The sequence below is a fragment of the Microtus pennsylvanicus genome, chromosome 5, assembly GCF_037038515.1.
Source record: "Microtus pennsylvanicus isolate mMicPen1 chromosome 5, mMicPen1.hap1, whole genome shotgun sequence".
NCBI lineage: Eukaryota > Metazoa > Chordata > Mammalia > Rodentia > Cricetidae > Microtus > Microtus pennsylvanicus.
In genome coordinates, this window is record NC_134583.1 from 91,033,451 (window position 1) to 91,059,903 (window position 26,453).

The window sequence follows — 26,453 nt, forward strand, 5'->3', positions numbered from 1 at the left end:
GTTAAAGGTTACTTTCTTGAGACAAAGCACAGCTTTTTAAATCTGGCTGCCTGACAAGACTCCTGTTAGAAATAACATCCACAAGGATGTTGTATGATGCAGAAAAGAACCTGCTCTTATTTCTCCTACAGAACAAGGTAGCACACCTTCTTGCTCAGGCTAAAGTGTTTTGTTTGGTTCTATTTCAGTTTGGGTTTTGGTTTTCTGAGACAGCATCTCACTGTGTAGTCCAGACTGGACTAGAACTTGTGGCAATCCCTCTGTCTCAGTCTCCCAAATACAAAGGTTATAAAATGGAAGATTTTAGGTTTTTTTGGAGGGGGGGAACTATGAGATTTTATTGTTGGCTTAGAGTTTGTTGTTTCGGTTTTAATTTTGGTTTGTTACCAACAGTTAAAGGCAGAGCCAGATAAACAAAGGCAGGTGAGGGCTGAGGCACAGTTCAGAGGTACAACATTTGCCCAAGGGGCTGGAGAGATGGCTCAGAGGGTAAGAGCATTGCCTGCTCTTCCAGAGGTCCTGAGTTCAATTCCCAGCAACCACATGGTGGCTCACAACCATCTGTAATGAGGTCCAGTGCCCTCTTCTGGCCTTCAGGCATACACACAGAATATTGTATACATAATAAATAAATATTTTAAAAAAAAACAACATTTGCCCAACACCAACTGGCCCTAGTGTTGATCCTCGAGACTAGAAAGGACAAGTGGAGGAAGAAGGGAGAGGAAAGAATCAAAGTCTGAAAGACTGATCTTGGAGGGAAAGGAGGGGAGTAAGGGGAGAAAAAGGGAGAGAAGCGGAGGGGAGGGGAGCAAAGGAAGCACAGCCCATGTCTGATGCCAACAGAGGCAAGGTATTATATCCTCTGGAACTGGAGTCACAGATGGGTGTGAGCCACCATATAGGTGCTGAGAACCAAATCCAGGCCCCCTGTATTAGAATCCAGGCACAGCTAGGCCCTGCCCCGTAGGAACCTGGTACAGTGCATCACACCCTGCTCTTCTGAAGAAGCAAGCAGGTCTTTGCCTCTCTCTCTCTCTCTCTCTCTCTCTCTCTCTCTCTCTCTCTCTCTCTCTCTCCTCTCCTTTACCCTTCTCTCAATAAACTCCACACTCAAGCTCTGTCTGCATGGCTCATTTGTCTCTTGCCTGTGGCCCTCACCCACCAAGGTACTGACTAGTGTCATAATCATACCAGCCTGCAAGAGCCACGAGTGCTCTTACCTGTTGAGTCATGTCTCCAGCCCCTACATAAATGGATTTGGGGAGGGGGGAGGCATCGAGATGACTTGTCAGGTCAAGGTACTTGCTAGCAAGTCTGATGACCTGAGTTGAATCCGATCCCCAGGACCCTCTGGTGGAAGGACAGAACCAACATCTGCCCTAAACCAACATACATTCTGAAAGAAAAAGAAAAAATTCAAATCCAGCCTGGACTATATAGCAAATCTGAGGTCAGCCAGCCTGAGCCACATGAGACTTATCCTGAAAAAAAACAAGGGAATGGAAAGATGGCTCGGCACTTAGGAGTATTTGTTGTCCAGCTGAGTTGGGTGGTGGCGGTGGCGGTGGCGGTGGCGGTGGCGGCGGCAGCGGTGCACACCTTTAACCCCAGTACTCAGGAGGCAGAGGCAGGTGGGTTTCGAGGATAGCCTGGTATATAGAGATAGTTCCAGGACAGCTAGGGCTATAGAGAGAAACCCTGTCTTGAACAACAACAAAAAAAAAAAACAAATAAAAAAACAAAAAAGCATTTGCTGTTCTTTCAGAGGACCAGGGTTGGATTCCCAGCACCCACATGGCTGCTTAGAACTGAATATAATACCAGTTCCAGGGAATCTGATGTAACTGGACTAACACCTTGCACTCCTCATGGAGGCCCCAACAGGAACCAAGACTTAATCCATCAAAGACCTGGTCTATAGTTCCTAGATCCAGGAAAAGTCCCTAAATATACTTCTTAATCTTGCCTTTTGGCTTCTGTAGTTTTGCTTCTCAATAACTATTCTTGCTAACCAAGACTACCATAATGTGGTTTTTGCACATAAAATACAAAGAATAGACCAGGTGGTGGTGGCGCACACCTTCAATCCCAGCACTCAGGAGGCAGAGGAAAGTGGATCCTCTGTGAGTTCAAGGCCAGTTTAGTCTACAAAGTGAGTTCCAGGACAGCTATAGCTGTTACACAGAGAAAGTCAATCTGGAAAAAAATAAAAAAGCATTTTTGGTTTGTTTGCTTTGTTTTTACTTTTTACATTTACTTATGGGAGAATGCAATGCACACGCACAGGCGTGCACATGGAGCTTAAAGGACAACTTGCAGGAGTCAGTTCTCCCTTCCACTCTGTGGGCCCTGCGGATCAAACTCAGGTCATCAGGCTCAGTAGCAGGCACCTTTGCCAACTGAGCCATCTCACTGACCCTGATTTAATTTTTAAAAATATTTACTTATCTGTGCAGGCTGAAAGAGGGCTTTGGGTACCCTCCTCTATTGCTCGCCAACTATTCCTTTGAGGCAGTGTCTCTCCCTGAACCTGGAGCTAATACTTTCTTGTCAACAAGCGCCAGTAATCCTCCTCTCTGCTCTCTCCTTGAAGCTGGAGTTACAGGTGTGTGGAAGATACCTGTCTTGTTTCATGGCTGAGTCATCTCTCCAGCCCCTATTTTATTTTGTTTTTTTTTTTAAAAAAAAAAAATAGAGAGCACTTAAAAAACAATAACCATCTTAGTCCTGAGACTCAGGACATACCAGGGTCATTCAAGCTGAGCACACTGTGAACTCCAGCACCACCCACACCCCACCCAGGGAGGCTATGCCTTTGTGCCCAGCCACAGGCACCTTGGCAGTACATCCCCTGTGGCAGCATCCCAGGCAGTTCCAGTCAAAAGACAATCAAACTTCCTGCTTCTTGGCGCTTGCTTCCTGCCCATTTCCCGACTCTGATCCTACTTTCTTCTGGCATTTCCTGATTGCCTTCCAATAAATTCTTTTAGTTCTTAGGACAACCAGGTACTCCAACTAATACTATCTAGAAACACATACATTGAGAAAACTCCACTTTTCCACTCTCCCCTGGAGGCTCCAGAGAAGATGACGCCCTGTGGACCACAGTAATACCCTTGCCACCAATCTGAAGGCCACCTGCTCTATCCGACACTGACCTGGCACCTTCTTCCCTCCTTATCGCCACACCTGGGGCTCAGTTTGCTTCTGTTCTTCCTCTGTTAGAATCCCTTCCACTGTCCATCTATAGATCTGGTCAACTCTTGGCTCCGACCTCTCCCTTCTTCCTTCACACTAGTGTCATACCCCACTTCCCGCCCCAAGTGTTTCTAGATCTTGCCCTGTGCTGAGTTGTAGACTCTCCCGTGATGAAAACCTCCACCTGCAGGTCCTTCAGAACCTAAACCGAGAATGCCACCAAGGCACTGCTCACCTTCCTGCCTCTCATTGTCGTCTCCCCTAAGCAACTTGACGGCCCAACCTGCCCATCTCCCCTTACAGCCTGTTCACCCCACTTAGGCAATCATAAAAATCTTAAGTTTTTTTTCTATCCAAGGACTAAGGATGTAGCCCAGTGTTAGAGCATTTGCCTCCACAAGGTAATTTATTTTTAATCTTTGGCCAAGGAGACGAATCAGCAAGCAAAGGTGCTTGCTGTTCATCCTGATAACTTGAGTTCAATCCCTGAAACCCACTTGGTGGAAAGAGAATAGACTCTTCAAAGTCGTCCTCTGACATACATATGTAGATCCACCTCCCCCTGCCCCTGGAATGCTGGATTAAAGGCAGGAGATACCATATGCCTTTTTTCATTTTTGACACTTAGAGTCTTACAGTACTTCGGTATTCCCAGGTGGCCTCCCAGACAATAAGAACCAGGCCAGGCCTTGCTTAGCTTTCAAGATGATTGCATGCGTCAGGGTCCAGAGCTTGCAGATTTCAGGGGACTGAGTTCCCACTTGTTTTCCCACAACCTGGAGGTCTGGAGGCAAAGTGTTGCCAGGGTCCTTCCAGACAAACTCGGTTTCTGAGGCTTCCCTGCATCATGGTAGCTGTATGGAGCAAAACTAGGTCTCATTTTGTTTTGTTTAGTTTATTTTTTTATGTGTATGACATTTTGTATGTGTCTATGCACATGTATACCTGGTGCCTATGGAAGCCAGAAGAGTTACACATGCTGAGAATCACACCTGGATCCTCTATTATAGTAGCTAGCGCTGAACTGATGAGCCATTCACCACCAACAAAGACGATAAACTTTTTAAAAAGATTTATTTATTTTTGTTATGTGTATGTTGCTTTATATACATGTATGTATTATACACTGCATGTGTACCTGGTGCCTGTAAAGGTCAGAAGAGAAGATTGGATCGCCTGGATCTGGAACTATGGGTAAACCACCATTTGGATGCTAAAACCCAAGTCCTCTTCAAGAGCAGAAAAGTGCTCTTACTTGCTAAGTTATCTCTCCAGCCCATAAAGTACATAAATTAAAAAAAATTTTTTTTAGCCAGGCAGTGTTGACAAATGCCTTTAATCCCAGCACTCAGGAGGCAGAGACAAGTGAATCTCTATGAGTTTGAGGCCAGCCTGGTCTACAGAGTGAGTTCCAGGACAGGCTCCAAAGCTACAGAGAAACCCTGTCTCGGGGAGGAGGGGGATTAAATAAGCAGAAAATTCACAGTAAACTGCCTGTCTTAGTTATGGTTTGTATTGCTGTGACCAAACACCATAACCAAAAGGCAATTTGGGGAGGGAAGGGTTTATTTGGCTTACACTTCCACATTGCTGTTCATCACTGAAGGAAGTCAGAACAGGAACTCAAACATGGCAGGAACCTGGAGGCAGGAACTGATGCAGAGGCCATGGAGAAGTGCTACTTACCAGCTTGCTTCCCCTGCCTTGCTCAGCCTGCTTGCTTATAGAACCCAGGACCACCAGCCCAGGAATCGTCCCACCTACCATGGGTTGGGCCCCCCCCACCATTAATCACTAACTGAGAAAATGTCTAGATTTCACGGAAGCATTTCCTCAACTGAGGCTCCTTCTTCTCTGATGACTCTAGCTTGTGTCAAGTTGACACACAAAATCAGCCAGTGCACTGCCATAGCACATACCATAATACTTCAAAAGAGAGCCCATGAGGACTGGGCTTGGTGGTTCCATTTGGGAGGCAGAGGCAGGAGGACCTCTGTGAGGTTCAGGCCAGCCAGGGCTACACAGTGAGACCTTATTGCAGAGTAAAAAGGTAGCCAGCAAAGAGGGGAAAGAGAAATGGAATATCCTGAGGACCCTGTGAGAGACGACAGAGGGAAAGGGTGGAGAGCCTCAGGAAGGAGTCCAGAACAGACAAAAGCCAGGGGAGAATGGGGGAGAGGGGGAGCTGAGAGGAAGGTTGGTATGTCTTAAGAGGAGTCGGTGTGTACTACTCTCTCAAAGGCCTCAGGCTCTGTCATTGAGTAAGAAGATGAAGAGACAAGGGTGCTGGGTCTTAGTTATTTTAATTTCTTGGGTCTGTCCTCTACACCAGCGTACCCTCAGAGGCCCAGGCCACCCCAAGCCCCAGCCTGCTGTAAAGGATGCCTGCACAGTGTCCAATGTGTTCTTTTCCCCAAGGCTAGGAGAGTCAAACTAGAGTGTCGTTCCTAAGGCTTCGAAGGCCAGAGTTAACCCAAGTCCTATGGGGTCCACCTAAGAAAGACCAACACGAAATCTGTGGACTGGCGTGTAAAATAATGCAAGATGCAATCACTTAATGACCTCTTCCATCACATATCCTTGGTTACAGTCCCAAACCAGCCTCCCCAACCTCCCTGCTCCCCAGCTAATCATATAACATCAAGCCTGTTAAAACCAGTCAAAAGTCACTCTGCTCCAGGCCCTCCAACTCCTACTCCACTCCCTCTGACCCTATGTGCAGACACTTGCCCTCAAATCTGGCCTTTGTCCTCAGCTGTAGGTAAGTAATTTCTAGGCCTCTGGAATGTCCTGTCTTGGGAGTTGTCTTTGGGGATATTAGCCAGGCTGCCAAAGTTTAACATACGGGAAATGGATTCTAAAGTATATGTCCAGAACCCTGGGAGGGGCTGGAGACTGAAGGTTAGTTATTAAGTAGTCTATCTGTGATTGCGCTCTAGGGAAACAGGAAACAGGCATGGTGATACATGTCTGTAATACCAATACTCAGAAGACCGAGGCAGAATTGCTATGGAGTTTGAAGACAGTCTGGACTACATTAATAGATACTGCCTAAAAAAAAAAAAAAAAAAAACAGAAACAAATCAAAGTGAAGCCTGCCTGTAATTCTGTAGAAGCAGGAGGATCCAGAGTTCAAGGTCACTCTTAGCTCCCCTGAAACTCTAAGAAAGCCAAAACTCTGTTCACCAAAGGCTCAAGTGAGTTTCCTGCTTCCTTGGTAGGATTTCCAGCAAGCAGGCATCGAGTCCTCAGGGAAGATATGGGAAACCGGGCTCCCCACACTCTCCGGCTCTACCCATGCACCTCTTCCTTTAGCTGGTTGTCTACCCTGTTGCTAATAAAAGTGCTGTGACTCACCCTAGCATACACCTCCACCCGAGGGAGCTCATAGGACCACTGGCTTCCATCTGCTGCTGAAGAGCAGTCCCAAGGTCTGAGACCAAAGCCCCTGCATGGTCTACCAAACTTTGTACCCTCTGTGACTGCCTTATGAAGCCTTTGGTCATCTGCTCACCCCTTGCCGAATATCCTCTATCTCTTACTCCTTCACTCAAGTGCCAATTGTTCCCATTCAGATACCCAAAAGCTTCCCCAGACCTGCTGGATATGTCTAACCTTTGATATTGTAATGTAACAAGTGTAACCTACTATTTATGACTTTGTATTGGGTCACACGCACACTTTGGTTGGCCGTGGGTTAGAAGTTTACCTCCTTGGTGGGATGGACTTCCTCCAAACTCAACCCCAAACCTCCTGCTCCCAAAAATACCTTTCCAGTTTCACTTTTCTTGCTTATTTATGTGTGTTTTGTCTGCACATATGTATATAAATCACATGCATGTCTGGTGCCTGCAAAACCAGAAACACATAGGTGCTGGGAACTGAACCTGGGTCCTCTGCAAAAGCAACTAGGGCTCTTAACCTCTGAGTCCTCTCTTCAGTGCCATTTTTTTAATCACTCATCACCTTATCAATCATATAAATGTTTATTCTTTATTTCTTCTCCATCTGCACACCAGAGACTACATATCCTAAAGAAGTGACAGTTTTGTCCTGTTGACTTCTTCCGGAGTGGGGTGTGCTGCTGGGGAACAGAGTCCCGTGCTCACTGGGTAAAAGCCTCACCGCTGAATAAAAAAGGGACTTCTGTATTCTGTTCTCTGCAAGAAGTCCCAGGCCCTGGCACTGTGCAGTCTTCAGGTCATCCCACCCCCACTCAGTCCTTGAAGAGACAAACTGGCTAAATGCGAGAACTAAAAACCAGGGCTAGAGACCTGGTCTACAGAACGAGTTCCAGGACAGCCAGCCTTACACAGAGAAACCTTGTTTCAAAACCAGCCCCATCCAAAAAAATTCAAGAGATGAAGCAGCTGTATAGAACTGGCTGATGTAATCTGAGGCTGCTCGTTCATTTCCCAGCCCCAGCCCTGAAATAAACACATAGAAACTATATTAATTGCAATATTGTTTGGTCAATAGCTTAAAGCCTATTTCTAGCTAGCTTTTACATCTTAAATTAACCCGCTTCTATTAATCTGTGTATCACCACATGGTTGTGTGGCCTACCAGCAAGGTTCTGTCCAGTGTCCAGTGTGACTACATGGCTTCTCCCCAGCTCCACCTACTTTCTCCCAGCATTCAGCTTAATTTTCCTGCCTAGCTCTATTCTGCCCTGCTATAGGACCAAAGCAGCTTTATTCATTACTCAATAAAAGCAACACATATACAGAAGGACTTCCCACACCAGGCCGAGACTATGGAGGGGAGAGGGGTGGGGAGGGTAAGCCAAGAGAGAACAGGGGAAAGTCCTGCTTTGATGAGGGATGAAGAGAAGACACAACCTCATCAGGCAAGGTGACTTTTATTTGAAGGCAAAAACACCCAGTGTAAGAATTCATATGGAATCTGCAAAAGTTAACAAAAAAACAAGGAGAGAAAAACTTGAATTCAAAAGGCAAGGGAAGAGGGGAGGAAGGTAGTAGGTCCTGGACAGGTATGGTCAAGCAACATAGGGGAAATTCAAGAGCAAGCCCTCATGAGGATTCAGGCTCAGGTTTTCCAGCTTCAGAGAGGTGCCCTCCTCTTGGCTTAGCCGGGTACTGTTGGTACTAACCAACAGGTTAGCACTGGCTGGCAGACTTATGCCACCAGGGAGGTTAGAGGCCCCTAGCCTGGCTGACAGGCTCACATCCTGAAAGTTGAGTACCACCAGGTAACGCTCATTCTGGTCCCAGTGGCGAATGTAGGAGAAGAGGCCAGATGAGGAGGCCAGTGCATGGAAGTCACCATGCAACAGAGAGCGCTCCTTACCCCGAAGGTGACTCAGCCGCTTGAACTGGGCCAGGATGGAGCCAGGGTCTTCATTCTGACCCTGAAAATGAAAGACACAGAAGGAATGAGTGAAGGGCTGGCTCTCCTGGACATCTGTGAGCCACCTGCCCACCATGAGGGTCACACCTAAACTGCTTACCTTCACTGTCATGTTGGGGCTTATGGGTCCTGATGTCTGTGGGAGGCTGGATTCATTCCATGGCATGACTGGGGCCTGTACAGGCTAATAAACAAAAAGTGTGGGTCTTTAAAAAGAGGTGGGTACACTCCCATTCCCTATTTTGCTTTATTTTTAATTTTATCTTATATGCATTGGTGTGAAGGTGTCAGATCCCCTGGAACTAGAGTTACAGACAATTGTGAGCTGCCATGTGGGTGCCGAGAATTGAACCAGCTCTCCAGCCCCCCATCTCCTATTTTCATTTCACCATTTTGTATGTTTTTCTGCAGGCAGATGCCTTTGTGGCAGCACCCTATCATGGGACCCAGACCTTGTACCTCTCTGCTTGTGTTGACTCTTGATAAGCCGTGAGTTCACAGAGGGCTCAGAGTCTATCAAATGGGTGCAGAGTACCACTGTCCAACAAAACACTGGCTGTCATTCTGAACATATTACCAGATGCCAGGCATTACCTTTAAAAATAGGTTCTTGGAGTCTGGCGAAATGGCTCAGTGGGTAAAACCACTTGCCATGCAAATCTGAGTTTGATGCGCAGAACCTACTTAAAGGCTAAAGGCAAGAACTTATTCCACCAAGCTGTACTCTGACCTCTGCGCATGTACCTACACCACACACACAGAGGCATGCACAGATGTATTTCCAGCTGAGTTCCATTCCAAGAGAATACACTACATAGCTCCTGAAGCCAGCTCAGTATATACAGTGAATATGACAACAGGAAAACCCTGTTTAAAACATAACACCTGCCACATTGCCCACAGGATGACAGACAAGGAATTTAACAAAGTTCCACCTCAGGGCTGTTGTCTTTCTGCTGTTATCCACAGATGGCAAGATGTGTTACACAAACAAACACTATTTAAACACTGTGCTGGGCAGAAAACAAGTGGTACCTGTCCAGGAACGACAGCTGCCTTCAGGCCAATCTCATCCCCATAGCTGAAAATAGGCGTCCCTGGCAGAGTGAAGAGCAGCAGCTGGTAGAGTCGGAGGAGCTGAGCCGGTATGGAGGCTGTCAGGAGTCCTGCCTGAGACACCTGGAGGAAGACATGCCTGTGAGGACCCCCACCCCACAACCACCACCTTCCACCACACCCATCAGCACTGTACTCACACTCCAGCCGCACCAGCGACTGCCGGTGGCATTCAAATACCGAGTGACTAGCGATTCTGTATGCTCCCCAGTAAAACCGGAATTTGACAGATACGAGCTAGTCAACAGTAGGTCGCTGGTGGATTCGAGTATGCTCAGGATTTGCTGGAGGTCAGAGGAGTCAGTCCCTGCAATCAGGAGCCTGCACAAACCAGGGCAGGAGAATCATTAGCAAATGGCCGAGAAAAAGAATAAAAGTGAAGAAACTCCCCTCTAAGGGCTTAGCACTCCAAGGGGCTCTCACAGTGGGCTCAGGCAGGCAAGGGTGTCAGGTACCTACCTATCCTCACTGAAGCTCTTGGTAATATTCTGCCACTCTGCCAAGTGTGAGGATGCATCCTAGCACAAAAACAAACAAACAAACAAACAGAATCAGAACAGGGAGCATCTCCTAGCCCTGGCTGAGACCCACTCCTCACCAAAGCTTTGCTCTCAACATGGAAAAGGCACTCACCGTCAGCTTTCCCACATCCCGAACTTGGAACCCATAAACCCCATCCTGCAACCAAGAACTCAGAGCTTCCTGCGGGGAACAAAAGAATAGAGGAAAGATTAATACACAAAGAAGCTTTCACCTACCTCAAATTTCCCTGAGATTTCTACAAAATAGGGGTTCACCCTCTCTCTCTTCAAATGTTAGCCTTTGGTATGCTCTTAGTATATAATAGCATTTTTCTATTTTCTATTCTTGCCTTTGGCAAAATATATAGCTTCACTTTTAATAGCTATAAAAAAGACTCAAGAGCCGGGCGGTGGTGGCTCACGCCTTTAATCCCAGCACTCGGGAGGCAGAGGCAGGTGGATCTCTGTGAGTTCGAGACCAGCCTGGTCTACAAGAGCTAGTTCCAGGACAGGCTCCAAAACCACAGAGAAACCCTGTCTCGAAAAACCAAAAAAAAAAAAAAAGACTCAAGAGAAAATAAGTATGCATAGCTCTGACACCTAACACTTGGTATGTAGAATGAAAATACCCTCAAATTGGAAATGAAGAAACAGGTCAGAGAAGCAAGAATATATAGCCAAGATCATAATCAGGAAACAGATTAAACTGGAAGCAGAGACAGGACCTAAATGCCTAGGGCAAATGTACTTACTCCTTTCCAGTTTCCCGAGGCCTAGAGAGTGTGTGCTCGCCCACAAGAGCTGGTGGGAGCAAGGCCAAGGAGGAAAAGTTTCACATTCAAAACACAGCCTGAGGGCTGTTGAGACATCTGAAAAGAAGCCAGCTCTGCAGAACAGGTCCAGGCCTGAAGATTTAAGCCCTGGTTTCAACTGGCACTGAGCACAAAACCACATCCCATGCTCCCTTTCTACCTTTCTCATCTGCTCTCCATCTTCATCCGAGGCTACCATCTGAAAACATTTTCTTTTTGGTTTAAGACCTGTCTCCAACTCACTACCTAGGCTGTCCTAACTTCTGACAGCTATGACTACAGGCTTTCTCCAGTACTTTGTTTTTGTTTTATTTATTTATTTATTATGTATACAATATTCTGTGTGTATGCCTGCAGGCCAGAAGAGGGCACTAGACCCCATTACAGATGGTTGTGAGCCACCATGTGGTTGCTGGGAATTGAACTCAGGACCTTTGGAAGAGCAGGCAATGCTCTTACCCTCTGAGCCATCTCTCAGCCCCCTCTCCAGTACTTTGAACTTCCTATGATCCCAGCACTTGGAAGACAAGAGGATTAGGAGTTCAAGGTCATCCTCAGCAACAGTGTTCTAAAACACAAATCCACCAACAACTGGCAAGAGCCAAACTGGATGATTACAGGTGTCCCACGTACGTGCTGGGAATCCAAAGTCCTCCCTCAGAATCACAGCTGACAGCCAAGTGTCAGCATCTCCCTCTACTTTTGTTATACCCACCCCGGACGAGCCAGGGTCCTAAACCTAGGCAACAGAAGCTAGGGTGACATTAGAAGCTTCTCCCCAGCTTGGTGGCTGTACAGTTTAAACCACTACCACAAGGAAAAGCAGGTTAGAAAAGACTCATTAAAACTTCAAATTTGGCTGGGCGGTGGTGGCGCACGCCTTTAATCCCAGCACTTGGGAGGCAGAGACAGGCGGATCTCTGTGAGTTCGAGGCCAGCCTGGTCTAGAAGAGCTAGTTCCAGGACAGGAACCAAAAAGCTACAGAGAAACCCTGTCTCGAAAATCAAAAAAACAAAACAAAACAAGACTTCAAATTTGGAACAAATACGCAGACCAGCAACAACAGGGTTTTGTGGTGTTACAAAAGAACATTTTCAAAAGCTAGGAAATACTTGGGATGGGGGCTAGAGAGAGAGCTCAGTGGTTAAGAGTACTTGCTGCTCTTGTGGGGGACCCAAGATCACTTCCTAGCACCCACATGGCAGCTCACAACTGCCTGTAACTTTAGCTGCAGGGGGATACATCACCCTCTTCTGGCTTCCTGGGCACATGGTGTACATACATACATACATGCAGACAAAACACTCATACACATGAAACAAATCTTATTTAAAAACTCATAGGAGAGTTAAATAATAAATACTTGGCATGGTCCCAGATACATAGTAAGACCCTAGTGCTTATAATTCCAGACTGGGCTCCATTCCAAACACATCAAACAAAAACTGGGAAAGCAGTCAGATCAGGATTCCCACAGAGAAAGAAAAGACTTCCTACAACAAAAAGAAAAGTCAAACTTCCAGACTAACATCTGAGAAATTCCCTTCCCGGCACAGCCTTGCTCCTAGAGTAAAGGAAACACAAACACACACACACACACACACACACACACAGCAGTCAAAAAAGAAATAAGAAAAAAAACACTGTGTACTGTGGACCTATCCTTCAGGCTATGTATGGGAGGAAGTAGCCTTGCTTGTGAGAGCCATGCTAAGTGCACACAAGGCTTGCTGTGAATGAATCCACACAGTCTGCCACCAACCACAAAACTCACCTTCATTTTGGCGGCTACAACGTCAGCCTGAGCAGGAAGGAACCATGAATTCTGGCCCCGGTAGTTGGGAGTCAGGTCTAAAATGATGTGAATACCTAGAACAACAACCCGTGGAGAGAAATTTTGAGGGGTAACAAAGGGAAAACAAGGAACCTCACAGAAGGCTACTAAGTGCACCTATGTATGGTTTGTATCTTAGACTTCAATGAACCCCACCAAATCCCTCAACCAATTTTACTGTGGTGAAAACAAGTTTGAGCTACAGGAACTAGGTTCTCCTCACAAAAAAAAAAAATCTTTCAACATGTTTCCATAGTGAGGTTTTGGTTTCTTGTTTTTTTTGCTCTTGAGAAAGGGTTTTATGTCTACGGGCTGACTGGTGGGATAAACCACCTGTATCTACTTCCCAAGTGTTGGGATTAGAGGTAGACACTTGTATATCTGTTTTCCATTGTTCTGAGGAATCAAACTCAGGGCTTTATGGATACTAGGCAAGCACTTTTACCAACTGAGCTACATTCTCAGCCCTCTATATTAAATTATAAAACAACAGTTAATCTCTTGCTCACAAAGGACTCATATTATAAATTTAAAAGTCATTGTTTTTAGCCAGTCATGGTGGCACACTTAAACCTAGCACCGGGAACCAGTGGAGTTCTGTCAACTTTCATCCAGCCAGGTCAACTAACAAGAATCACAGAGTGAGACCCTACCTCAAAACCAAAACAACTAGTAAATAAAAATCATCCAGCCAAGAAGAGAACACATGAAACCATACTGTTCAGTGTGAATAGTAACATATCTCCCCGGAGCCTGCCCTAGAAAAACTCTGAACCAGTTAGGAGTAAACCAGACAAAGACTCTGTCCTGCTTCTCAGCCAGAATGCCAAACCCTTTCTGGTTTCTTGGCAAAACCTACTCTTCTTCTTGGCAGATTGCAGAAGGTCTTTAAAATCTTCCTGGGAGCCTAAAGTGGGGTCAATTTGTTTCAAGTCGGTTTCATTGACTTCATCCTTCTGGTTCTTGTGAATTGGGCCCAGCACCACGCCCTTCACCTTCAGGGTGCTCAAGTACTCCAGATGCTTCTTCAGCCCTGCAGGAGAAGGATGAGTTAAACAGTGAGGCACGAGAAGCCTCAGGCCTCCGCATTCTCTCCACCACTTTCCCACTCCCTCAGAGGGGGCTGGATCACAAGACAAAGTAGCTGACGCAAGGAGCCTTGCAAGTTACTTCAGAAACTGGTTTGAACTGGCTCAGGCGCCTCGTGGTTCGGGGAGGAGAAAGTGGATGTGCTGAGTCAGCCACCCTTAGGAAGTAGGAGTAGCGGGTTTTGGGGGGGGGGGGTGTTTTGTTTTTTGGAAAGGAAGGAGTGATTGTCAGGGAGTGGTCCCAGAAAACGGAGCAGTGGAGAACATCTGAGGTCGTCTAGAGAGGGTGAGAAAGAAGGAGGAGGGCAGTAGATGGCCCGGTTAAATGAGAGGCACAAAGGGAAAGGAATGACGGTGTGCCCCCCACTCACCAGCTATGCCTCCAGCGTTTGGGCCTACGAAGGCCTGAAGGTCGCCGACACGATAGAGGGCGCCCTCGTGCCACCACCTCTGTACCGGCAGCTCCCGGCAGCGCGGCGCCCGAACGATGATGACCACGGCGCCCGCCAGCATGCCAAGCCAGCCGAGCCAGAAGAGCAGGAGCAGCGCCCAGCGGGTGCGCACCCAGCCGGGGCTGCCGGCTACCTTCAGCAGCTCCTCCTTTGACAAGCCCGTGAACTTGGTCCCGGCCTCCGCCTCGTCTTCTGCCACCTTGATCTTCACCAGGCCATTCTTCTCCCCGGCCGCCGCCCCGGCCGCTGCATTCATAGGCTGCTTCTCCGGTTCTAGCTCGTTCAGCTCCACCTCCTTCATGTCCACTTCGGTGTCCTGGCTCATGGTGCCTGCAGAACCAGTGACACGACACGGCCTGTGATCAGTGGGTGGCTCGAATCCTGCCTGGACCTCCGAGTATGGAGAGACGTCCCGTGGCTCAGCTTTCTTTAACTGCTTCTGCCGGGAAGTGACTCGGGAGCTCCGCCCCGGCCCACCCCTTAAAGGGATGCAGAGAAATAGTCTCCTGAAGCTACAAAGTGTGCAGCCTGCTACTTGAACCTCGATCCCTAATGCTTCTTCAGTCAGAGTCTGGGAAGCTGAGGACGAGTCAGTCACTTTTAGGATTACAAACTCCAATTTGTCCTGACCAAGTTCCAAAGCCCCTCCTCCGACCTTCAGGCACCACTCCCTGAGAGGTCTCCATCCTCTCCTCTCACAGGATGGCACCAGCCTCCATCCACACCATCATCCCTTCGCCCCAGGCAGGGCTCAGGCTAACACCCGGTCTCCCCAACTTCACACAGACCCTGGCACGCAGAGGCAACTGCATCCCACTTCTGTTTTCCCCACACCAGGTCTTCTGAGACTCCGAATTTAGCTCGGGTCCTGGATTTCTCCTGGGGGCTTACTCCCAAGCAACTTTCAAAACCCAGAATTAAATTCCTCAGGCAGCAACTAATTAATGAGCACCCACCCCAATCCTTGTTCATTAATTGCATAGAATTAACTTTAATCCGTTCTTCTCCCCATTTAAAATTAATCTGACGAGAGAACTGCAGTTGAAGTGGACACTACCTTTCTTATCCTACCCTAGTTACCAGTGAGAGAATGTTGGCACTGGGAATCAGACATCCAGAAGAGACAAATGGGGCTGGAATAAGCATTCCAAAGGCTTTCAGGCACTTTGAATGCACATGACGGTACCTTGCAGTACGTCTCAAACCCTCCAGTGTGCCAGGCTTCCTACACCATTTTTGACTGTGCTGGGCCCTGGAGGCAGCTCACACTCTGAAAGCTTCCCAAATCCCATACCACCACCACCCACTCACCCATCCCACCCTACCTCCACCTCCCGCCAAGAGGTCCTTAGAAAGAGGAAAGGTAAACGGTGCAGGCGGGCTTCACAGCAGGAACAACTGGACATCCACACTAGGAGGTGCCAACACTCTCGGCAACTTCTTTTTTTTTTTTTTTTTTTTTTTTGGTTTTTCGAGACAGGATTTCTCTGTGGTTTTGGAGCCTGTCCTGGAACTAGCTCTTGTAGACCAGGCTGGTCCCGAACTCACAGAGATCCGCCTGCCTCTGCCTCCCGAGTGCTGGGATTAAAGGCGTGTGCCACCACTGCCCGGCTTCTCGGCAACTTCTGTTCTTTACCACAGCCAGCTGAGTTATTTTCAGAAAGGAGCTGAAGAAAACAGGTCCTTTCTCCCTCTCCCACCTAGGCTGGCAGCCAAGATTGCTATATATTTGAAAGAAAGCAGACACCAAGATCTAAACAGTAGAGAGAAAGGGGTGTGAAAAGTCTCATTACCTGCCATTGCCCTTTCGAATTCCCCAAGATCCTCCCCAGCCTCACTAGAGAAAAGCCTACACACCAGCTCCTAGGAAGAGGCAAAGTGGGTAGAGATTAAGGTTCATGCCAGTGCTCACAGATGATAAGAGGTCTACCTTGCCCTGGGCGTGCCAGATAAGAAGGGTTCAGGACAGAGTTATACCCAGCACGAAAGCTCAAGGTTTGTGGGCTGTACAAGCAGAAACACTTCTTGAGACGGTTCAATGTAATGCTCCTAGAAACACAGCGTCTCAGTCCAACCAGATGGCTCACTGGGTCAAGCCAACACAATGCTCATTTGGCAAAGGTGCTTGCCCACCAAGCCTGACAATCTGAGTTCAATCCACATGGTGGAAAGAGAACTGACTCCCAAAAGTTGTCCTCCGACCTCCACATGCTCACTGTCCCCCATGAAATAAATTTTTAATATAGTATCTCCTAGCCCCACAGCTCCAGGCAGCAGAAATCAATTGCTAAGTGACTTAGAGAAGTGAACTCAACTCCTCAGTCCTTTCACCCAGCACACCCTTCCAATCACTACTGTCCAGTCACACCAGCCTTCCAGCACCTGCCAATCTCAGAACACGGTATTTCCAGCTGCAAGCCTCATATATGCTGCTGCCCTGCTGTGAGAGAGAGCACACACCTGGGATTACTCCCCTCATCTGTTGTTGATCACTGCTACAACGCAGGGCCCACAATTTCTTGTCTCTGCTTCCTTGTCTGAGTGTCTGCTCTTGAAGACAAGTGGTGAGAGAGCCTTGTGCTATTTGTCAATCACTTTGTCTTCTCAGATACCATACTCTAAGCCCTTCATACGTGTTTGTAAATGAGGGGATGAACTGTAGGATTCAAACCCACTCGTCCCTTCCTAGAAGAAACTAAACAAAGTCAAGCACTACTATATCAAGATGAAGTGGTTTGTGTAGAAAAACAAACCAAGTCTTATTACCATTCAAACTAAAACAAAATGGTGACAATGGAGGACAAGAAAAAAAGTCTAGAGAGAAAAAGGTCAGAGGTACCAGGCATGGTGGTATATGCATACAATCCAAGCATTTGGGAATTGGAGGTAGGAGGATTAGGAGTTCAAGGCCAGCCTCAGAAGCACAGTGAGGCAAGTCTGGGCTACAGGAGAGTCTGACAGAGAGGCGAGAAAGACGAAAAGGAAGGAGTTCGAGATTCCAGAGGTAAATAGAGAGTTTCATACCCTGCTAGTATGACTAAATAATTTAGAGTTGACTAAAATAAACTTAAAAGGCTGGGAATGCAGTTCAGAGGAGGGGTACTGGCTCACCATGTGCAGGTTCACGGTTCCATCTGTGGCACCACAGGCACTGAAGAATGAAGGGCTAGGGATGTAGCTCAGCTAGTAGAGTGCTTGCTTAACACTTGAAAAGCCCTGGCTCTACTCTTACCACCACATAAGTCAGGCACAGAGGAGGCACAGCCCTTTCATAATCTTGGCACTCCAAGTGCTAAGGCAGGAGAAGTTCAAAGTAACCATCAACTACATAGCAAGTTTGAGGCCAGCCTGGACTACATGAAACCCCAACTCAGAAACAAGCTACAACAAAGACAAAAACAAAGTAAATACAATAGATATACTGGGGTAAGCAGATTATGTGAGGCCATAGTGAGAACTGAAGTCCAAGAGAAGGCCCAGAGGAGACATGCACCAAAGTCAGTAGGAATGTACTGGTGAGAGGGGCATCTGCATCATTCAGAAGCTAAGTGGTGGCTCCACCACTATCTACTGAGGCAGAGACACAGTTGAGCCACTGACGATACAAAGATGAGTAGGAATGAACGACCACATCCATCACATGTAGCCACGGCACTAAGAAACACCGAGGCACAGCACACACAGAAGATCCTATCATGAGCTGAATACTATCTGATCCTGTCAAGTCCTAATGTCACACACACACAGAAAGTCTTTTTTTTAAAATTATTTATTATTTATACAGTGTTCTGTCTGCATGCCAGAAGAGGGAACCAGATCAAATTACAGATGGTTGTGAGCCACCATCTGGTTGCTGGGAATTGAACTCAGGACCTCTGGAAGAACAGCCAGTGCTCTTAACCTCTGAGCCATTTCTCCAGCCCCACCCAGCAAGTCTTTGATAGCATGAAACGGTTCTTCCAGTCTGAAGCAAAACCAGAAAATGGAAGTAATAAAAGCCTAGACCCTATTGGAACCACCATTATTTATGTGTCATATAAAAAGCATCTATGGAATAGAGGGTGTCTTGAATAGACTACATAAAGGAAGAAATGAAAAGAATTGTGGGTGCCAGTCATATTCTGAAACAGCCTTGAAAAACTAAGTAGAGGAAAGCTTGATGTAAGAAACACCTGTAATCCTAGCCCTTTGGAAGCCTGAGGCAGGAAGGTCACAAGAGCCAAACCAACCTGGGCTACAGAGGGAAACATGATCTCAAAAATAAAATAATAGTGGGAAATGGAGAGATGGTTAAGAGCACTGCTCTTCACAGAGGTCCTGAGTTCCACCACATGGTGGTTCACAAGCACCTGTAATGAGATCTGGTGCCCTCTTCTGGCCTGCAAGGACACACTGCTGGCAGAACACTGTATACATAATAAACAAATAAACCTAAAAAAAAGCACTGACTGTTCTTCCATAAAACCAGAGTTCAATTTCCAGCACCCACAGGCAGCTAAGAACAATCTGTACTTTATCCACACTCCCCAGTGCATGTCTTCTGCCTGGCCACCTGATGTGCTTTGACCATCAGAACAATAAATGAAATGGAAGCAGAACATGAAAAAAGAAGTCTAATTCCAGTTCCAGGGGTTCCTATGCCACTTCTGGCCTCCAAGGGCACTGTACACACATGGTGTACAGACATACATGCAGGCAAAAAACACGCATACACATAAGATAAATTTTTAAAATTAATTAATTTTCTTGTCTATTAATTAGACTGGGGTGTAGTTCAGTAGTAGGAGCACTTGCCAAGCACACATAAGGCCTGTGTTCAATTCTCAGAACCACAGGAAACAAAATTAAATTAGGAGCTGGTAAGATAATCTTGCGTAGCCTCTGCTGTCAAGTATGACCTGAGTTTGAGCTGACTCATATGGTGGGAGGAAGAGAACTGACTCTCAAAAATGGTCTTCTGAACTCCACACTTGCTACATGGCTCACATGAATAAGTAGGTAAATACACAAAAAATGATTAAATAAATAAATACAGCCAGGAAATTGTGGCACATGCTTTAACATCAGCACTAGGGAAGTAGATGCAGGCAGATATCTGTGAGTTCGAGGTCAGCCTGGTCTACAAAGCAATTCCAGGATAACTTGGACTATACAGAGAAACCCTGTCTCAAAAAAACAAAAATATAAAACAAAATAAGGTCTGGAGATTTACTCAGAGGTTAAGAGTACTAACTGCTCTACCAGATGTCCTGAGTTCAATTCCCAGCAACTACATGGTGGCTCACAGCCATCTATAATGAGATCTGGTGTCCTCTTCTGGCCTGTACATGCAGGCAGAACACTGTGTACATTATAAATAAATCTTAAAAAAAAAGCTAAAATGCATAGTGTTAGGGGTCTAGCTCAGTGGTACAGTGTGTATTCAGCATGTTCAAGTCCCTGTGCTGGATCCCTAGAACAAACTAAGACTGACAGATGGACAGAGAACCTTTCCCCCTGGGTCTCCCAGTACCAAGAGAAGCTCTAGTCATTTGCACATTTCCTTTCTTCACTACAGGGAGGCAGTGCCTCTTGCTACCAGGTGGGGGCAGGGTTGTTCTTTGACCAAACATTCATCAGCACTCTAACACCAAGCTCATTTGATTCATAACCAGTGATGGGGGATTAATTGAACTGGAAAAAGATCAGTTAAAAAAAAGTAAGAGGGAGATTGAGGCAGGAGGAGTAAGAATTCAAAGCCAGCCCAAGCTCTCAAAACCCAAATCTGTATATACATTCGTACAGCTTAGTGGTTAAGCACCGCCTAGCATGTATGTACCTATCTAGCATCATCTGTCTCCATCTAGTACCGGCTATGCAGCTGAAGCAATAAACTAATAATTTCATATTGAATTCTACCCTGGTGTCTTATACCCTGCTAGGTAATAGGAAAATGATTCACCTGCATAAGATTAAATAGGGAATTTTGTGGCTAGCAGCAATGGTGGGTCAGGCTGGGGGGGGGGGGGATTGGGGAGATAGCTCAGCAAGTAAAGGCACTCGCTTCTGAGGCCTGGTGGTTAGTCCCTAGGACTCATAACATAGACATGACCTCTGTTTATCTCTGGGACCCATCTAGTAAGAGAGAAATGAGTCCTGAAAGCTGCCTTCTGACCTTTACATATGTACTGCGGCATACCTGCACACATGGGCTCACTCATACACACAAAATAATTGCAATAAAGATGTGGTAGCCATGTCTGTGGGGGAATGTCTTAATTAACTAACAGACGTAGGAAGACAAAGCTAGTGTATATGGCATCCTTCATTCTGTAGGGGTCCCATGCTGTCTCAAAGAGGTTGAGCTGAGCACAAGCAGTGACCATGTTCTAAACATTCCAGAACCAAAAGGAAGAAGAAAGAAGGAAGGAAGGAAGGAAGGAAGGAAGGAAGGAAGGAAGGAAGGAAGGAAGGAAATTGTTCAAAGGTTAAGAGAACCAACTGCTCGACCAGAGGACCCTGGTTCAATTGACAGCACCTAAACAGCACTTCTTTACTTTTATTCTTGACTTTCTGAGGTTTGTCCTGACTTTCTGGTAATGACGGACTGTAACCTGAAACTGTAAGCTATAAAAAACCTCTCTCTCTCTCCTAAACTGCTTTTTGTTAGAGTGCTTTATAATAACAACAGAAAGCAAACTAAGGCAGAAACCAATTGGTAAGGAAGCAGTGTTTTTTTACAGCAGTAGCCATCAAACTGAACTGTACCCTAAGGACAGTGGAGAGCCACTGAAGGATTCGGAATTGAGATGGGAACTTAAAATTTTAAAAAGGTTTTATTTTCATGTAAGGATGTTTTGTTTGCATGTATGTCTGTGCACCATGGGCATGTCTCGTGTCCTTGGAGATCAGAAGAGTGCCTCGGATTCCCTGGAACTGAAATTACAGACGGTTGTTAGCTGCCATATGGGTGCTGGGAATTGAGCACCCTAGCTACAAAGTAAAAATGGACTAGAAGGGAAGAAACTGCAGTGTGACCATTTATGGTTAAAATCAAAACACAAAACACTAGCCGGGGGGGAGGCTGGAGATGTAGCTCAATTAGTAGAAGGCTTGCATACAAAAAGATCCTAGTTTTGGTCAGGCAGTGGTGGTGCACGCCTGTAATCCCAGCATTCAGGAGGCAGAGGCAGGTGAATGTGTGTGAGTTTGAGGCCAGCCTGGTCTACAAAGCATGTTCCAGGACAGTCAGAGATGTTATACAGAGAAACCCTGTCTCAAAAAAGAAAAAAAAAAAGTCCTGGGTTTGAATCTCACTACTTCATAAAACCCTAGTCGGGCAGTCGTGACACACGCCTTTAATCCCAGCACTCGGGAACCAAAGGCAGGCCGACCTCTGTGAGTTCGAGGCCAGCCTGGTCTATATAGAGTGGGTTCCAGGACAGGCTCCAAAGCTAAACAAAGAAACCCTGTCTTGAACTCCCCCCCCCAAAAAAGAACAAAAACCAAACCTGTAATCCCAGTCCTTTGAGGGTAGAGGCTAAGAACTGGGAAGGCAGCACTGAAGGGACACCAGTCCACTCAAGCATATGGCTCTGGCAGGCCTTGCCCTTCTCCCCGTTCAGCTAGCCACTAAGGTCTAATATTTCCTTAGCATACCTAATTAAAACTAAAGACCTCATCCTAATATGGGGTTCCTCCTTTACCTTTATAAACCGCCATAAGCTTATGTGCCATGTCTGTCCCCCTCCACCCAGAGGCATTCCTTTGTCCTCCAGGACAAATACTCCTGCCCCTTCCCTGTCCCCTAGCTCCTTTACCACCGCAACCTAGCCCATTCTAACAAAGACCTTCTCTTTTTCTCTTAAGAATGACACCTGCTGGGGTTGGAGAGATGGCTCAGTGGTTAAGAGCACTGACTGCTCTTCCAGAGGTCCTGAGTTCAATTCCCAGCAACCACATGGTGGCTCACAGCCATCTATAATGAGACCTGGCGCCCCCTTCTGGCTTGCGGGCACACATGGAAGGAATGCTGTACACATAATAAATAAATAAATATTAAAAAAAAAAAAAAGAATGACACCTGCAGCCGGACGATGGTGGCGCACGCCTTTAATCCCAGCACTCGGGAGGCAGGGCAGGCGGATCTCTGTGAGTTCGAGACCAGCCTGGTCTACAGAGCTAGTTCCAGGACAGGCTCCAAAGCCACAGAGAAACCCTATCTCGAAAAACTAAAAAAAAAAAAAAAAAAAAAAAGAGTGACACCTGCAAGGTCATTTGTTGCTGTTTTTCTGCTTCAGTCAGAAAGCAGCCACTTTAATTTTTCTTCCCTGCTTAATAAGGAATCTCTCTGTGAAAACACGTTTGGGTGTGGTTTCTACCTCATTCAAAGTCTGAAAGGAAGCCCCTGTTACGCCTGATTCCCTTTCAAATATAGCAATCACAAAATGCCCAATTGATCCTGGTGCAAGCCTTTAATCGCAGCACTTGGAGGAGACAAACGCAGGTGGTTATTTGTGAATTTGAGGCCAGGTCTACGGAGCTAGTTCCAGGACAGCCAGGACTATTACACAGAGAAACCCTGTCTCAGAAAACCAAAAATAAAAAAAAATATATATATCATTGCCAACAGTAACTTTATTTTTAGGAAGAGATGGCAAATTGTATATATTTTTTCTCAAAATATAAAGTCCACTAAGCATTAAAAAAAGAAAAAGAAAACCAAAAATAAAATAAAATGTCCAAGTCAGTAGACAATAAAAGATTACAAATATTTACTTCTAGAATAGACAGCTCCAGTGAAGGTGGGCCTGCTTTTCATCAGTGCACTCAAGCTGGGATATTCCCAAAATCTGCATAATTTTCCTTGATGAAGATTTTTCCATGTCAAAAACAGAAATCAGAGTAACTAACAGTTCTGCCCCCGTGGCCAGGTAGCGATTTGGGGTAATTTAATAAAATATTCACTTCTCTCATCTGGAAAGTGGGCTTTTGTTTTGTTTTTCTTTTCTTTTCAATTTTAACTTATGTTAAGTCTGTGTGAATATATGCCATATATGCGCGAGTGCCAGGATGCCCAGACAAGGGAGCTATGTTCCCTGGAGCTGAAGCAACACAACCTGGGTACTAGAAGCTGAACTTGGGTCCTCTACAAGAACAGCATTTGATTTTAACTGCTGAGCCATCACTTCAACCCCTGTTCTAAACACTCCAGAACCGAAAGAAAGAAAGAAAGAAGGAAGGAAGGAAGGAAGGAAGGAAGGAAGAAAGGAAGGAAGGAAGGAAGGAAGAAGGAAGGAAGGAAAGAGGGAAAGAGGGAAAGAGAGAAAGAAATTGTTCAATGGTTAAGAGAACCAAGTGCTCGACCAGAGGACCCTGGTTCAATTGACAGCACCTAAACAGCAGTGTACAACCATCTGTTAACTCCAGTCGCAGAGGATCCAAGGGCCTCATCTGGTCTCTATGGACACTGCATGCACATGGTGCACAGACATACATGCAGGCAACACACTCATAGAAAATTGTTTGTAGTGGGGAGTGGGAGACAAAGAAAGAAAAGGGGGGAGGCTCTAGCCATATGTCATGGTACCACCCTCTCCTAGCCTCCTTGGGCACCAGGCACACACATGGTATGCCTGTATAGATATAAGGAAAACACTCACAGACATAAAATAAATAAGTATAAAACAAAACAAATCAAAATTTACAGGGGGTTGGAGAGATGGCTCAGCAGTTAAAAGGCTAAAAGCATTTGTTGCTCTTGCAGAGAACCTGGGTTCAGTTGCCAGCACCCACAGGGCACTTTACAACCATTCTTGACTCCAGTTTCAGGGGTCCAGTGCCCTCTTGTGTCTGTGGGTACCAGGCACACATGTAATACGCATTCAGGCATGCAGACAAAACACTCATATTCATAAAAACAAAATAATTTATTTAAATAAATGTTTCTGACCTGCTAATCAACATAGAGTTTATTTGTGGTATTAAGTTTTCATGTGAGAACTAGGGAAAAGACTATCCTTTTTCAGTGGACAGGAGCACAAGAAAGATAAGCAGGCCCAAAAATTTATTATTGTGTATTTGCTTGCTCCTCAAATTACCTTGCAAACAGAACTACATGCAAAAGCAGTAAGATGAAATTTACACAGGTATGATAATTTCTGTCAGCCTATTGCCCCTTGAAGTGTACTCTCAAACTGTTCCTTAAATAAATAAATTATACATATTTATGAGCCTGGCATTGTGGTGCACACCTTCAATCTCAACACTTGGGAAGGAAAAGCAGAATTTTCTTAAAGTTCAAGGCCAGTGTGGTTTGCATAGTGAGTTCTAGGACAGCCACGGCTATGTAGAAACCCTGTCCCCCAAAAATGTATTTTTTCAGTGTGTGTAGGCATGTGTGTACCCTCAGAGGCCAGTTGGATCCACTGGAACTGGAATTATAGGTGGTTGTGAGTCACTTGACATGGGTGCTGGGACCAAACACAAGTACTTTAGACGAGTGAGTACGGGCTCTTAACCACTGAGCCATTTCTCCCCTCAGTGACTTGACTTTTTTTTTGGGGGGGGGTGGCATTTTTCAAGACAGGGTTTCAACTATGTAACCCAGGCTGGCCTGAAACTCATTATGTAGAACATGCTGGTCTCAAACTCTGCCTGTCCCTGCCTCCACAGTGCTGGGATTAAAGGCCAAAATGTCCAGCATTTTTTTGTACTAAATTTTAAATTTATCTAATTTAGGTATATGAGTGTCTTGCCTGCATGCAAGTATGAGTATTGCATGTGTGCCAGGTGACCTTAGAGGTCAGAAATGGGTATTAGATCTGAAACTCGAATTGCCAATGACTGTGGGCTGGGAATTGTACCAACATCTTCTACAAGAGCAACCAGTTCTGATTCTGGAATCAGGCTGTCTGGATTTATACCTTGGAACTAATATTGCTTATCTGGATAACATCCAGCAAACTAAATCTCTTTAGGCCTCAAGTTCCTCATCTATGACTTAACCTTAACACCTTCCAACTTGAATAGCAGGATTACTAAATGAGGTCATGCAGATGAACAATTAGCAAGAGAGTAGTAAGTGTTGACAACTTAGGCACATGGATGTTTGCTATAAATGACTAACAGTGCTGGCCGCTGGTGCCTTTAACCCCAGCACTTGAGTTTGAGACCGGCCTGAGCTACAGAGCAAGTTCCAGGGCAGGCTCCAAAGCTACAGAGAAAACCTATCTTGAGAAAAAAAAAAAAAAAGAGTAATGATGTGATGCCAGTCTATAGCTAACTGTGACCTAGACAATTGGTAAATTTAAGAACCTCCCCCAGAGCTCTCATATCTAAGACCATCCATGTGTAAATGAGGGTTGTCGATGTCCGATGTCCCTGCCTCTTGGTATTGTGGACAGACCATATAGGATGCTTAAAACGGTAAGCCCATTTGGGTGGAGAGGTGTCACACTCAGTAGTAGAGCACTTGTCTACACATGCACATAGCTTCAGGTTTAATCTACAGCACTGTTAAGAACAAAAACATGCAACATGCTCCATAAACGACACCTAGTGTTGGGCCTACTTCAATTCGGGACAAGATAAATGTCTCCAGAATGCCGCGGGGCATCGAGGACTGACTCCGTTTCCCTAAAAGGCTCCATGCAGGAGGTCTCCAACCGAGCTCAGCCAGGGGCCCAGTACCTGAGTCGCCCCCTGCGCTGACAACCTGGACATCAGGCCCCGTCTGCACTCCGGGCGGCTGGCGGGGAACCGCGCCGCCGCCGCCGGTGGAGTGTTCTTTAGGTTCGGGATCCATAGAGATGGATCTACAGGCGGCTTTAGCGTGAGTGAGGGCAAGGAATCACGTAAAGGGATGGGGACTGGAGACTGTAACGCAGTCAAACCGCAGCGATCACGAGGCCAACCTCCAGCGATGACGTTCCATCCGCAGTGGGCTGGAACCACCTCGCCGCAGCGCCGAGGGCGTGACGCCGCACTCCCCTACAGCGCCTGCGCCACTTTCGCGCCACAAATTCGAGGTGGAACGCTCTTCACGCGCCTTTGGTGGACCTCTCTACCCACAATTCCC

The 26,453-nt window shown here is 46.3% G+C and overlaps 1 protein-coding gene across 1 annotated transcript; it reads right to left on the reverse strand.

The window, feature by feature from the left end:
• Positions 1-8,046: 8,046 nt before the first annotated feature.
• Slc3a2 (solute carrier family 3 member 2) lies at positions 8,047-26,440 on the reverse strand. Its single transcript, XM_075973407.1, has 10 exons — positions 26,066-26,440; positions 14,315-14,725; positions 13,715-13,888; positions 12,796-12,890; positions 10,321-10,389; positions 10,147-10,205; positions 9,828-10,008; positions 9,607-9,750; positions 8,672-8,755; positions 8,047-8,572 (listed from the first exon to the last, which is right to left on the reverse strand). The coding sequence occupies exons 1-10, from the start codon at positions 26,178-26,180 to the stop codon at positions 8,201-8,203; spliced, it is 1,704 nt and encodes a 567-aa protein (XP_075829522.1). The 5' UTR covers positions 26,181-26,440; the 3' UTR covers positions 8,047-8,200.
• Between the last annotated feature and the right edge of the window lie 13 nt (positions 26,441-26,453).

Bases quoted from the DNA above. Each gene is read 5' to 3' on its own strand.
- Slc3a2 (XM_075973407.1), bottom strand. From the start codon at position 26,180: ATGGATCCCGAACCTAAAGAACACTCCACCGGCGGCGGCGGCGCGGTT. The intron at 13,889-14,314 runs GTGAGTGGGGGG...CTTCTCCTGCAG, and splicing joins AAACGCTGGAGGCATAGCTG to GGCTGAAGAAGCATCTGGAG. The intron at 8,573-8,671 runs GTAAGCAGTTTA...TTTCATTTTCAG, and splicing joins GCCCCAACATGACAGTGAAG to GGTCAGAATGAAGACCCTGG.